This window comes from Colius striatus, chromosome 22 (assembly GCF_028858725.1).
Source record: "Colius striatus isolate bColStr4 chromosome 22, bColStr4.1.hap1, whole genome shotgun sequence".
NCBI classification, from domain to species: domain Eukaryota; kingdom Metazoa; phylum Chordata; class Aves; order Coliiformes; family Coliidae; genus Colius; species Colius striatus.
The window spans coordinates 5,431,927-5,446,238 of NC_084780.1; the positions used below are offsets into that span (position 1 = coordinate 5,431,927).

The 14,312-nt window shown below is 51.9% G+C and overlaps 1 protein-coding gene across 1 annotated transcript in view; it reads right to left on the minus strand.

Annotated features, from left to right (window-relative positions):
* Positions 1-460: 460 nt before the first annotated feature.
* The window catches only part of LGR6 (leucine rich repeat containing G protein-coupled receptor 6), a 104,347-nt gene continuing 90,495 nt past the window's right edge, over positions 461-14,312 (minus strand). Inside the window, exons 10-18 of the mRNA XM_062013880.1 lie at positions 13,637-13,705; positions 12,654-12,725; positions 11,758-11,823; positions 10,835-10,906; positions 10,444-10,515; positions 9,615-9,740; positions 7,452-7,612; positions 3,521-3,601; positions 461-1,737 (exon numbers count right to left, since the gene is read on the minus strand). Of these exons, the coding sequence (XP_061869864.1) occupies positions 461-1,737; positions 3,521-3,601; positions 7,452-7,612; positions 9,615-9,740; positions 10,444-10,515; positions 10,835-10,906; positions 11,758-11,823; positions 12,654-12,725; positions 13,637-13,705 (1,996 nt within the window). The remainder of the gene's footprint in view (positions 1,738-3,520; positions 3,602-7,451; positions 7,613-9,614; positions 9,741-10,443; positions 10,516-10,834; positions 10,907-11,757; positions 11,824-12,653; positions 12,726-13,636; positions 13,706-14,312) is intronic.

A 14,312-nucleotide genomic window follows, 5' to 3' on the forward strand; every position in this document is an offset into this window, starting at 1 on the left:
TGTGGAGGACCCTGGAGGACAAGGCCTGAGGTCCCTATGGGTGGCCACATCATTGCAGTCGACCATTTCTGTGTGTTTCTGCCACAGCACAATGGCTTTTGCTTGCTAGGACATCTCTGCCTTGAGAAGACACGTTTGGCGTTGCTGCAGGCTCCTCCCAGCTTGTGATGCTGCAGGATGATGAGGAGGAGGGTCTCCCTGATCCATTTCCTGAGCTGGTGGGGCTCTCCTAAGCAGTTCCTAGCAGGAGAAACACTCGTGCAAGGGGTTTATCTCCTCCCATGGCCAGCCCTGAGTATCTAGAGCTCAGTCAGAGCCCTTCCAGGCATGTGGCAGCTGGCAGAGCGATGCCTGTTGCCCAGGCAGATATGATGGGGGTGAGGGTAGATGGGTTGTACTGGTGCTTTACATGGAGCAGCCTGCTGTCACCTTGCTGGCCACCCGGTGCTGGGACTGGCCCTCAGTGCATGCTGTGGGGCTGTTCGACGTGGCTACTCAGAGGTTTATGAGATGTGTAGGCTGGTGTGGATGGGGAGGGCAGGAAGGTTATCTGGAGGCTGCTGCTGGCCAGATCTCGGCTCTCTGAAGTGATCAGCACTTCATTGTCACTGAGGCAGGGACAATGCTCAGGGAAGCCCCTCTCCTTCCCCCTCGTGCCCACCCTTTGCTGGCAGGGAAGAAGTGTCATGGAGGGGAAGCTGTAGCTCTCAAGGATGGGGTGCACTCCCAGGGAATCAGGTGTCTCAAATATGTGGTCGATGTCAGAGAAGCTCACCAGAGCCTGAGTGGAGTCATAGGAGCTTTTCTCCATGTTGTCAGCCCCACAGGGCTGGGGGTAGCTCCCCTTGTCCTGGCCTTTCTGCCTCAGCAGGCGGAGGTCGTCTCTGAAGTGGGGGTTGAAGAGCAAGTAGAGCAAGGGGTTCAGGCAGGCAGGCAGGGGCAAGACCACAAGGAGGATGGATTTGATGACCTCTGGGGTGATGAGAAAGAGGTTGAGCGTGGAGGAGAAGGTGAGGAAGGCCACTGGGCAGTAGAGGAGGCAGTTGGTGAAAATCAGCCAGGCCACATGCTTGACCATGGCGCAGTCCCAGACAGCACTGAACTCCCCCTTCATCAGGTTGCAGTAGAGTCGGATGTAGGTGCCTGTAATAGTCAGGAAGCAGAGCATGTTTGTCATCACCAAGGCCACAGTGAAGCCCAGGGTGGCGGGTTTCCCCTCTGGGATGGGATATGGGAGGCAGAGAGGGGATGCTCCGTATTCCCCAACGGAGAAGAGAGGCAGGACGGCAGCCACGGAGGACAGCAACAGGCAGCAAAAGGCAGCAGCCTTAACCTTGCCTAAGGAGGGTGACTTCCCGTAGCCTCGCACACAGGAGACGGAAACGCTGCACTGCACGGCAGCCAACGCCAGCAGGAAGACGGCAGCCTCGGAGGCAAACACCGAGAGGAAGCCGGTGACCCTGCAGCCTGTGCCCGTCTCCCAGCGGGCGCCGTGCCTGGCGAACTGGCCGTAGGTCAGCGCGTCCACGAGCGCCAACATGCTGCAGTAAACGCCTGTCAGCATGTTGGCTCCAGCTATGGAGCCGACGATGAACTTGATGGGAGAGAGGTAGCTGGGAGAGGCAAAGACGGCCAGAATGACCAGCCCATTGCAGAGCACCGAGACCAGGACGATGACCCAGACTCCCAGGCGGATGATCCAGCTCTCAAACAAATGATCGCAAGGCTTGAAGGGACCTGGAAGAAAAGAAACCCCAGAGTTATCCCCAGATCGTGGCACTTTGCTCTCGGGGCAGTGGCCAAGCCCCAGTCCTCCCCTGGCCCTGCCAGCCTCTGGAATGCTGAGGGCTGGAAAGGAGCACACAACATTGTCTGTCCTTTTCTGCAGCTGCCTCTTGGCTCTGTCTCTGCGCTCCTGTCCTCACACTGACCAGGGCATCCTCTCAGATCTTGTCTAGAGCAGAAATGAGGTGCAGGGAGAGGTCACGTGTGAGATGTGAGAAATGGCAAACTTCTCAGAGCTCCTACAATGTAAAAAGGCTGAGGCCTGGCATTGCCACCTCATGACCTGCATGGTGAAGCCTTTTTGCTCTCATTTCTCACCTGCCTTATCCTGTGCAATGGGGCAGAGCCTGAGCTCCATGCAGGCCTTTGTCCAAAGGAGTTCATTCCCACACTGCTGTGGGAATCCAGACCCACTAGCACTCCTGGTGCCAGCCAGGACCATTCTGCCATCAGATCCCCGTGGGATCTTGAAGTTAGAGGTGTGGAGATGTGTGAGAGATAGAAGAGTGATGGTTCTGCTCTGACATTGCCAACCTCTGCCCTTTTATACTCAAGATCTTGGCTGAGTGGTGTCTTATTGTTTGTGCATGAATGACCCCTGCACAGGGGTGACAGCCAAGATGAGATGAAGTGTTAGAGCAGGAGGGAGAGACAGCAGGCGAGGAGGAAGAGAGGGAGGGAGCTGGGGTGGCAGGGAAGGAACAAAAGGGCCTGGGCAAGGAGAATGTGGGAGGATTTCAAAAGAAAGAATGGTGGAGGATGGACATGGGGGGGAAGGAGGAGTGCTAAGGAAAGGTCGTGGAGGGGTAAAAAAGGGACTGGTGGATGCTGTTTGCCAAGGGAAATAGAAGAGAGGGAGGACAGAGTCACTGCAGTGAGACAGTGCCTTTGGGAGGCATTTGGGTGTTACAGTGAGGGGCTCAGGGGCTCAGCAAAACTAGAAACAGGATGGGCCAAGGTCTAAGCAGTAGAGAGCAAAAGGAGTGTGAGGAAACAGAGAGATGTTGTTCAGCCCAAAAGGTGTGGAGGTCTTTGACCAGCTTTCCTGAGAGCCAGCACCCTGTACCCAGGCAGCAGGGCATGCCCCCTGCTAAAATGTTGTTCCTTCCTGTCTCTTTGGCAGCAAACTCAAACTGGTGAAAACTCCATCCCTGCCAGTGTGCCACAGCTGCCTGAACAGAGCCAGGCCTCTCAGCCTCCAGCTGTTCTTGTGTGGGACACCACTGAGCTGTGAATGGGGACAAAATCAGACAGGAGCTTCCTTCTGTCCCAGCCAGACTGTGCTCTCTGGCATGTTCTTGGGGGAAAAGTGGCTGGGTGCAATCCAGCACCTCCCTTCCTGCCCTTTCTCAGGAAACACTGAGATATCCTCCCCTTATGATCAGGAGATCAAGGTCTCATGATGCAATATTCTGGGCTGGCTGGGACAAAGTAAAGTCTTAAGTCTTGCAAGGGAACAGGAACTTCTCGAGAGCCAGAGTCTGACTGGGGGCAGGTTGGTGAATGGAGAGGCTGATGAAGCCTGGGACTCCTGCTCAGGGATACCATGACCTTGTCCTGTCCTCAAAAGCCTGGGAGAAGGGAGCTCCTCACTTGTCCTGTTTGGCCAAAACCTGACCATTCAGGCTTCTGATCTGCACGCCTGAGACACTGCAGGAAAGGTCGTGAGATCCTGGGGATTTAGAGGAGTTCAAGGGATCCCAGCTGCGTTCAGAGGGTTTCCCTGGCTGCTCACCGGGGCTTGGCGTGCACTGAATAGTCGGGTGCAGCTTTGATTCCTCGAGGTCCAGCTGGAGGTCATCTGCATCTAAGTCATCTGGGGAGAAAACAATGAGAAATGGTGCTCAGAGAAGGACAAGCAGGGCCATCAGGGCTAGCTGGGTCAGCAGCTTCTCCCACTGCCTGTCCTCAAGACAGACCTGAGCCAGCTCCTAGCCCACAAGTTCAGAGTAGCTGCTGGTGTCCAATGTGTCCCCTGCAGTCAGTGCTCTGGAGGGAGAAGGTCTTGTAAACATTGGTGAGTTGCAGTGTGGCCAACTTCTCTGTTTTTAGGTTACTCCCAACACTTGAAGTGTAAGAGCCTCAGATCCCAGAGCTCTGTGACTGCAGACCCCGCCGCCTGGCTTTCTGAAAAGAAATACTCCAGCCCATGTGGTTACAGAAAACAAAGCCTTCAAATGCATCTTCTAAATGGAAGCTCTCTGAACAGGCCTGGTCCAACATTAGTTCCTCAGTGAGGACTTTGGAGCGTTGTTCAAAGAGAGCCTGTACTTGCAGCACGAATCCTTCGTCAGCAGTCACCACCACTGAATGGCTCAGAAGCAAAACATTTGTTACTTTATTTTATGTCCTATGATTTCTTGGTTTTAACCCTGGAGGCTCTCAGTCCTGGATTTGGTTAAAGGCAGACTGACTGCCTGTGCCTGCAGGCTTGGAATCCGTGGGGTTTGTGTGACCAGCCTGTGGGACAGCATCTCCCTCCTGCTGGCTGCTGCTCCCTGAGCCTGGCTCAGCTCAGGCAGAGATGCCCTGGCTGAAGCAGCAGCTGCTTGAAGAGAATGGGGCTGAGACCTCAGCTGTGTTTTCCATGGCCTGTAGGTGTAAGTCATCACCAAGCTGAATGGTACCTTTTTAATTTAATCCAAGACAGGCTTTTTTGCTTTGCTTTGTTCCTTGTTCCTCTTCTCAAGCTACTGCTGCTTCACAGCACTGGGATGCAGTGAGGGCGGCTGGTGCCCTGCCACATCACTCCCTACCCATGGCAGCAGCACGGCCTTCTGCTCCCAGGGGAGATCTTGGGAGGGTTTTCTGTGGGTGGGAGGAAGGGGAAAAGATGTGGGTTTTTTGCTTGCCGCAGCCTGGTAGTCAGGGAGCTCCCCCTTGGATGATATGGGCTGATGCTGGTGCCCAGGTGTGTGCTTTGCAGCTCAGGGCCTGGCCAGGAAGGCAAGTGTCAGCAGTACTGAAGATGTGGCTAATCTAGGTGGGATTTAGTTGCCTAATCTGTTTAGAAGTGGTGCCTCTCACGAGTTCTGCTCCCTGCCTGTCTTTGACTGGGATTGGTTGATTAGAGAATGGTGACAAATGATGTGCTATTAGTGCCTCCTGACAAGCATTGTGTCTCAGCTTCAGAGAGCTTTGGGGGAAAAAAAGAAAGCCATTTTTAAAATCTGTCTTTATAAGAGTTGAAATATGACTGATGCTTTGGAGTCTGGCAAGAAAACACTCACAGTGGGATAGGAAAATATTTCCTCCTATTTTATAGTCTTATAAATCTCCAGTGTCTTTTCCATCCACAGTGCAGAGGCTGTGATGTGCAGTCACAATCATCAAATCAATGCAGAGACTTACTTTCTGTGCTTCCCTGCCAATGTGACAGTCTAATCTGCCCCCATCCCTTTGCTCTCAAAGGGCCAGAATGCACAAAGGCTGTTCTAAGCACAGGTTAAACGTTTGCATGAAGTGAAGGAGCAGCCTTTTGTTTTGCCTGGATTACTGAGCTCACTGGGAATTGCACAGCAGTCCTTGGCCAGTGCAGCTGGATTCAAAGCAGAAAATGCACCTCTCTGCTGGAAATCAGGTTTCCCAGCCTGGAAGCTGTGAAGAAAATGCTTGTTGTGTTCTAGAAAGGCAGACTGCATTGTTTTTGAAGTAGCCCTTATTGGTTTGAATGTTGTTAAGGTGTCTCCACTTTCTGAGGCTTTATGGAGAAAACAGCAGCTTTGCTAGTAGTGCCCTTTCCATGGAAAATGGTTCCCAGTTGGCTGTACCCTCATCATCAACAGGAGATTGTGGTAGCAGAGTCATCTGCAAAAGCTGCACTGTAAGGAAGGATGTTCTTGTGCATTTACACCTCTGTGGTTTGATATTTCAAGACAAACCCAGTGCTTTAACATCTGAAAATGTGGGTCTTTATGAGCTGCTAATAGTGTCATCTGGTACTTCTTAGGATCAGTGAACATTCCCCTCTCATGTCTCATGAACACACATATCCAGGAGGCTGAGGCTGGTTTGAGAGCCTGGGAGCCTCTGATGGGTGTTGGGCTGCTGACAGGACCAGGAGAGGGTATCCTTTGAGATGCTTTGGTGCCCAGCAAGAGCAGGTCTGTAAGCAGCACTATGGGCCCTGGCCACAAACCAGATCTTTTCACAGATGCTCTGATTTTCTGGGCACCAACTGTATGCACATGGGCTGGTAAAGTAAGGGCTGCATTAATGGTGGAAAAACTGACCCAGCCCAGGAGAAATTCCTGCAGCAATGACCAGAACATATGGCTCCTCTGTACTGGCTGCCCAGTGTAACCACCAAGTCTACCATGCTTCCAGGAGCCACATCAAGCTGGTTGCAATCACACTTGTTAGCCTCTGGCTGGACTTTTTACTTTGCTAAAGCTTATTCTTAGTCTGTGAAGGATAGGGGCAGGGCAGATGGAAGGAGCAGGGCTGCTTGTGGGTGCAGGGCTTGTGACTTACTTGCCAGCTGTGTCATAAAGTGTCTGGGTCACTCTGCCTCCCACCACTGCTGTAACACAGAGAATCCAACTGCTCTGGGTCAGTATCTGTCTCCAGATCTAGTCCTGCCTGCTTAGGATGCACGAGGAGATTCTTCAGAGCCCCTGATTAGGGCTGTTGCAGGTGCCTTTGGGAATGGGCACAGCAAGTGCTGTGCAGGGACTCAGTTCTCCCCATCTCCTACGACGTGCAGCACCACGTGGTTTTTCCTACAGGGAGTTTCAGACCTTGGAAGTGTGTGTGGCCTCTATATTTACACAAACATATAAACAAATACACCATCCAAGCTGTGTCCTGAAATGTTATTTCTACTCTCCATCAGTTACAGAGGGAGCAAAGGGGCTCATGCATTTCTTCAGAGTGTTCTGAGGTTCCCTGACAATCACACCAGCTGCATCACACCAGCTTTCTGCCTGGAGCTGCTGTTGTGCTGAGTCTGTGGGTGCAGGGGGTGTGCTCTGCTCTGCTCACTCCTCTACAGGCCTTGTGCAACAGATTTCATGAAAACCTGTGCAGAAGTGCACTTTGGAGCACAGAACAAATGAACTCTTGAAAGCACTGCTCACCTTGAACTGTGGAGCCACTTCTGCCCTGCACAGGCTCATCCCCGTGCTGAGCATCTCGTATTCCCCAAATGTCCTTTTGTTCATACCTAACGCTGACCTTTGCTGTAGTGTCAGCACAAAAGCAGTGCAGACATAGGTCTCTTTGCCTCCAGAAGGCTGCACATTCCAGTTCTTTGAGTCCCTCTCTCTATGTTATAGCAACAAAGCCCTGCCAAAGGCTCTGTATGGCCCAGAAGGCTAATGACCAAGCCCAGAAGCTGTCCCATCTAGCCTCAGCCCCTTCCCATGGCCTGGGTATCCTCCCTCTAGAGTCAGCAAAGCCAGATTAGCAAACGTGTCTGTGTGGTTGAGGTCTGCCACATCTTTCTGTTAGATTGTGAAGGTTTGGATGTACCAGATCAGCTCTTCCTTCAGTGAGGTGACATTAAGTGGAATCTATTCACAGCAGTGGGCCACTGGAGCTGGAGTAGGGCCAATCTGCCTTCCCTGAGGGGTTGTAACTCCCTGGCTGGCAAATGCAGGATCACATCCCAGCTCACAGCATGGCCCTGCCCACAGATTTGTCACAATTCAGCCCAGTTTACTTACAGTGATTATCAGCATGACCTGGAAACAATTCCATGGTCCTCTTGTGGGGATCCTCCTCCTCAGGGCTCATGTCTTCTGCCTCCCATTGGTTGGACATCTTGAAGAAGCTGCTGCAGCTTCCATAGGCACAGCACTGGTAGGCATATGGTACCTCAAGGACCCTGCCAAGGGAGAAAGCAGAATGTGCATCACCTCCATGACCTGACTTTCCACCGCCTTGCACTTCTTGCTTTATTTCCACGTGTGACAACAACCAGTCTGTCAGGTGCTGGTTACATCAGAGCCAGATGTTGGTGAAGGACTCTGTGTAGGAGAGAGTGCAGATCCATCACCCCAGTGCCTTTGCACTGCCCCACTTTTGGCACTTAAGACTCGCTCTGTCAATAGGACATTGTCAAACACCAGGTTTGGAAACTGCACTAAAGTTCATGGGTAAGTCCTAAAAGCCTTTCTGCAGTTCTCCCTAGACTGAATCAGCCTGCCTTTCCCATGCCCTCTGGCAATATGCCATGTGAAAGTGCACTCGTCAGTTTTTACCCCAAGGCCATTTGTTTTTTGCTGGGCATCCTTCCTTTTGTCACTGAGGCTCAGAGAAGCACCTCCAAACTCCAGTCTCAGGTCTCTCAGGTGTAGCAAGTTATTTGAATATATCTGATTTCTACTAGAAAGTAGAATTGTTAGTTGTTAATTATAGCATGTGTTAATTAAGCAGCAGCTGAACATCATCTGAATGAAATACCAAGCTATCAGTCAGCAGCTGCATTTTCTTCAGAGACAGCAAACTCTTGCTGCTTTGCTGCAAATCAGGAAGAGTGCAGATGAAGGCAAAGGGACTTCAGGTTTTCCAGACAATTAAGGCCTTCTGACAACATCAGTAAATAGAGTGAAACTCAATATTTCAAAAATATGCTTTTGTTTTAAGTTCGCAAACATTTCTGGCCAAGCCCTGGGAGGCTGTGGAAAGCTGTGTACAAACTTGCTTCCTGTTATAAGCTCCAAATTAAATCCCATCACTGAAAGGTGGTAGGAAGGTACAGATCCTTCCAGGATGGCTAAGAACTGCTCTCAGATGATTCCTCCAGGCATATGTCCCAAGAATAAAGTTATTTAATAGCAGTACCCCAAGATTTAGGGAATGTTAATAGGCCTGTTGCCTGTATGTGTTTCAATGAACCACTCCCATAGACTCAGTCTTTCTGGTACAAATCCAAACCAGCTCCACAGATATCGATGGAATTAGTTTAGGGGAGGAGCCCCCCTGGAAGTGCTGAACTTGACCTGGTCTGCACAAGGGACTGCCATCTTGGGTGTAGAAAGCCCTCCAGAACCTTCTGGGATCCGCTGCCGTTTGGAAACCAGCCACACAGCAGATCCCAGCTATGATGAGTCAATAAAAGTTGGAAGAGAAAGCCCTGCAGGCATCAGTGCTGAAGTGGACCCAGGCTGTGAGAGCTCCACACCTTTCACTGGACCTGAACCATTAAGCCCCATGCTGGTGCAGTGACCTGTGGCCCAAGCACTGAGTGTCTAAATTTAAGAAGCTCCAGCCTTGGGGACTTGGATGAGTGGGAGCTCCATGGGAAGTACCTGAGAGACCCAAGCAAGGGACAGCTTCACCTTGGGGGAACCTGAGTCATCTGTACCATGGGCCCCTCAGCCTGAGGGCAGGTGCCACTCTGCTGACCCACCACAGAGGGAGAACCGAGAGAGCCAGAGCGTGCAGCGAGTGCGTCACCGTGCTCGGGGCCTTCGGCAGCCTCGTCGTGCTTGGTTTGACCCCTCCAGGCTCCTCATTAATCCAGAGCAGACAAGACACGGCCACACAAACAGAGTTTACTGAAGGAAAGCTGGATGTCATTAGCTAGGACTGGCTTCTGGGAATGTTTTCCATTGAGAGGAGCCCTGAGCTGGGCCCTCTCCACGCTTTCCACTTGTGTGTGTGTCTGGGTGGGGGTGGAGGGCCCGGGAGCACATCACTGCTCTCCTAGAAGACTTTAAAAGATGAGGCACGTTAGCAGCAGATGAAGATTCCTCAACCTATTGGCCTAAAAGGATGGAGGAAAGCATGAGATAAACAAGGGGAGCAGGAGGCTGATTGCTGTAAGCAAATACAGGCTGTATCCTGCTGAGTGCCAGAAATAAAAGAGCCACCACCAGCAGTACCTCATTTTGGGGAAGCTCTCTTTGGTGAAGGGCTCAGAGAGAGCTGGGTTGCCTTGGAGCTTCAGATGAGTCAGTCCACTCAAACCATCCAGAGGCAGCGTGACCAGCCGGTTATCAGTCAGGTCCCTGGGGAAGGGAAGGAAGAGAGGGAGGCTGCACTCAGGGTTTTGCTGCTAGTGCTGTCTCAGCCAAGCACAGGCTTGGAGAGCTGTGCTGCCTGCCTTGATTGCTCCCTCAAGTGTGATGCTGAAGTGGGGCTGAGTGCTGCATGGAGACCAGGGTCTTCTGGAGATAAACAGATTGATACTGGAATCTCCAGGGAAAATGAGGGGCAGAGGTTAGTGCTCTGGGTGATATCTACCCCTCTGTGCCCCATGCATCTCTTCCCCCACCACTTTCTCCATGATAGGTCAGGTAGGACTGCAGCCCACACCCCATACAATACCTAAGAGTCTTAGTAAGGGGGCTGAGGACTGGGGAACCCCTTCAGGGTCAGCAAAGACGGTCTGCAATGACTCTTGCTGAAACAGTCTGCCATGCTGATCTTTCATAAAGCATCTAGGACAGGTATCAAAACATCAGAAGGCAGAGGGTTAAGTGCTCAGGGTGAGAGCATCTTGAAGATGGCCCCTTCTGTACTTCCACCATCCCTTTGATATTGACAGGAAAGCCTGGGATTTGGTCTGCACATGTCAGTACTGTGCACCCCAGCACAGTATCCTGCTGCTGCCTGACTGCTGGGTGTCCTGGTAGCTCAGGGAGTGAGGCTGAGCTCCTCAGGCACCTCCTGTCCATGGCCCACTGTGAAAGAAATATCACTGCAACTTACAGCTTGGTGAGTGAGTGCAGGGTCACAAAGGCTTCAGGGTGAATAAACTGGATGTAATTCCAGCTCAGGTCTCTGCAAGGCAAGGACATACCAGTGAGAGGGGTGCAGAGCAGGGCAGGGAAGCTGCTGGTGAAGGAATTTGATGTGAACAAATGGGAGATCTGTAGCCCCTTGTTGGGCAGCAAATCCTGTCTCACTGCAGCTCTTTGGAGACAAATATGTCTGGGTCTATGTATGGGTGGTTTCTGACAGAGGGCACAGGGTTTGTCTTGCAGACAGAGGGAGGTAGAGGGAGTGGAGTTGGGAATCTCCACATCTGCCTGGCTGGGTGCTTGTCCCTGCCCTTCCCCAGCAAAATGCCCAGCGGTTCCCCTTGACAGACAATACTCACATGGAGCGCAGGGCCAGCAGCTGCACAAAGGTGTCTGCTCTGATTTCATGGATCCTGTTGTGCTGGAGACCACTGGAAAACCAGAAACTGGTTTGAGAAAATAGCTGAAGGCTGTATTTACACTTTGTAGGGATCTTTGTGCCATGGCAGCAGGCTCAATCTGTCACAGTGAAGTTGTCATTGAGTTTAGGTGACCTACTGTTATTTCAAGGGGCAAACAGGATAAGCAACAGAACAGCTCAAAGCCATTCTCTGCTGTGGCAGCCCCAGGGCTCAGCCAGCCTCTCCTGTTGATGCCATCATGGCACAGTAAAGTGTTGTTTGTGTGCAGCAGTTACAAAGGTGCCCCATTATCTTCAAACCACGCTGCTTACCCACTCTGGGCCTGCAAACTGCTTGGTCCAGAGCAAAAGAGGAGAGCTTGGAGCCACTGGACTGCTGTTAAATTTCCAGACACTTTGAACTGAATGTGAGTAACTATCTCAGAGCAACAGAGGTGCCTTTCAGAGCCCAGAACAGAGCTGGTTCAAGTGCTACAACGAGCAAAGCATCAATCTTCTCTACAGAGAGGCTAACCATGAGCAGCATGGAGAGCTGCTTTGTGCCCATGGCTTGGGCAGAAGACTTCATATGGTAGAGATAAACCCCATTCTTGATTAGCTCATGCTGGGACTTGAGTTAGTGAAGTAAAATTCAGTGCTGTTACTTCTGTTTGCAGTAGCTGGGACCTCTGAAAAGACCTGAATGAATGAAGCAAAGTAAAGAGTGGGGCTCTGGTCCACTTGCAGAGCAGATAGTGAGTTATAATGCTCAGCTTTCCTAGTGCTTGATAAAAGCCAAGCCTTGTGTTTGGGAGCTGCCTTTATCCCTGAATTGGCCCTTTTCCCCCTGAGCAAGGTGCAGGTGAAGGTATCTCTACTCACAGCTCCTCCAGCCGCTGACACCGGTGGAAACTGGGCAAATCTTCAATTTGGTTGTGTGACAGTTCTCTGCAGGGGAAAGATCAGCACAGGAACATTAAGAGATCAAAAGCCAGTGCCCCTGAGCCCTCCCTTGGAAAGTAGATCCTGTCAGAGATGGGGATGACCTGATTCCATTTTGCACAGCTGTAGAGAGCAGCAACCCCAGGTGAGGGGGATCTCTGCTCTGCACACACCTGATGCTTGCTCTGAGTGTCTTTGTGCAAGGCAAGGACTGCTCCATGATTTACCCACTCACCCAGCCCCAGCCCAACTTTGTCCAGTGCAAGCTGTGGACTGACAGAGCTGCTTCTACAGAGGACTTTTCCTCCCTAGCCCCAAGTCAGCTGTAATATGCATCAATGCTAAATGCTGCTGCCACAGCCTTGCTTTTCTGTGGGCAAAGAGAGAGGGGTTTGTGCCAGAGCTCCTGTCCTGCTGTTGTGGCTGGGGGAGCTCACAAAAGCTGCAGATGTGCTGAAATGGGCTGGGTAAGGAGTAATGAGTTAATTCAGCTTTTCTTCCCACCAATGAGGCTGGATTTGTGGCTGTTCAAGGAAATTTGCCCCAGGGTACAGTTTTGTATGTGGCCTCTCCGCTGACTTTCCAGACTCAGTTTCCATCTTTCTGCCAATAAGCTGCTGCTAAAACATTTGAATTATTTGGGGTTTTTTTTTTGGTCAAGCTCCTCTCCACCAGTTTTCCATGGCAGGGAGAAGGAGGAAGGAAAAAGGGAGCAAGGACCACAGGATGATCCTTCATAGCTGCTCTCCTCCATGAGCTAGACAGGAAGAAATCCTGGCTTCTGATGGCACTTTATGCTGAAGATCAGGCACGAGAGAGGAACACACATTACTCACAGGACTCGGAGGCTGGGCAGCTGCTGGCACATCCCCCTGGGGAGTAAACAGATGCCTGCCCGGGTTAAGGTCCTAGAGGAGTGGAGGAGAGAGAAGAAATGGAGTTACTGAGAGGCAGCAGGCAGACTGACCCACAGCCCCAGCTGCTGTTGCCAGGTGGTGACAGGAGAGATGGTGTCCCTGGGATAATGCAATGCCTGGAGAGAAACAACAGCTGACTTGGAAATGGGCACTGCTGCTGGGCCTGGTAAAGGTGCTGGGATGCTGCTGAGTATTGAGTTCACTGCTGTCCTTGGCCATACCAAGGGCAGGGGGCAGAGCCCTCTGTGGCATGCTCTGCCATCCCACCAGCGGGCTGGTGATCTGCCTGGAGCCATGAACGCCTCAGGAACCTGGGTATGGGGCGTGTTTCTGGGGCCCTGGGGCAAGGCATGGCCAGGTCACACTCCTGGGCTGGAGTCCTCAGTTGTGCTCCTGGTTTGGGCACAGTGTCTGGACCAATGCCCTAGAGAGGAGACCAGAGGCAGCGTGTTCTCCAGCCTCCTGCTCTCCTGGGTCTGGTGGTGTGAGGATGGGACCAGACAAGTTCCAGGAGCCCCCAGCCTGGGTGGCAGATGTGTGGCAAACACAGCAGGTATTTCCTGCACTGCACTACCAGTCCTGGCCCCAGGATGGGCAGAGACATTGGGTGTCAGCAGAGCACGCTGAAGCACTGCACCCAAAGGCTTGTTCCTTCCCAGCTGCAGAAGGGAAGGAGGAAATAAAACAAAGAAAGATTGGAGCAGACACAAAGTACTGAGAGAGCAACTCACAGAGAGGAAAGCTGCTTTCAGGAGTCACAGTGAAACGAAGCAGAGAGGTGAGTGACCAAGGAGAGGAAGAGCTGAAGACAACCAAAAACTGTCCTCACTGAAACAGCCTTGACTGCCTTGAAGGAGGAAGAGCACAAAGAGCAGGGTGAAAGCGAGAGAGTTGCCACTCACAAAACTTCTAGGCTGGTGGTGCCTTTAAGGTTTGGGAACTCTCTGATGTCTGTTGCACCATTGAGTGACCTGCAGAGAAATGAGAGTGAAGTGAGGTGGACACAGAACCCTGAAGCAAGTGCAGCTACCCAAAGTCCCAGACCCATCAGCTGTGGTGGCAAATTGGCTTCCTCACACCCAAATGGGGTGATGAGAGGCCCAGATCCAAAGGTGCCCATATCATCAATATTCCACTGTCATCTGAGTCAGATGTCTCAGGCAATGGAGACACTGTGAGCCAGAGCTGGGCTTGTCTGTGTGGAGGCTTGGCAAGCTCAGGCCTTCCCTCAGCCCCCAACACTCTTGGTATGACCTCTACCCAGATGAAACAAAAAATGCCAGCCATTCACCATGGGCAGTGTAAGGAGGGCATCCCACCTGAGCCTCCCAGGGGCTGTGCATTTGGAGCTAAGGAAGGATTTGGTTTATGTGAGTAAATGTGTGTCCCTGCAGCAAAAGGCTTGGAGAGGCTCATAAAGCTTCTGAGGCTGCCTTTGCCTCAGTATTTATTGCACACCAGGTTAGCTGAAGGCACAGCCAGCCAGAGAGCAGCCATTCTGGTCCAGATGGTAACATGGAGTGGCCCTGGGACACACTTGGGGCCACATGTGTGAAGGAAACACCGTCACACTGGCTG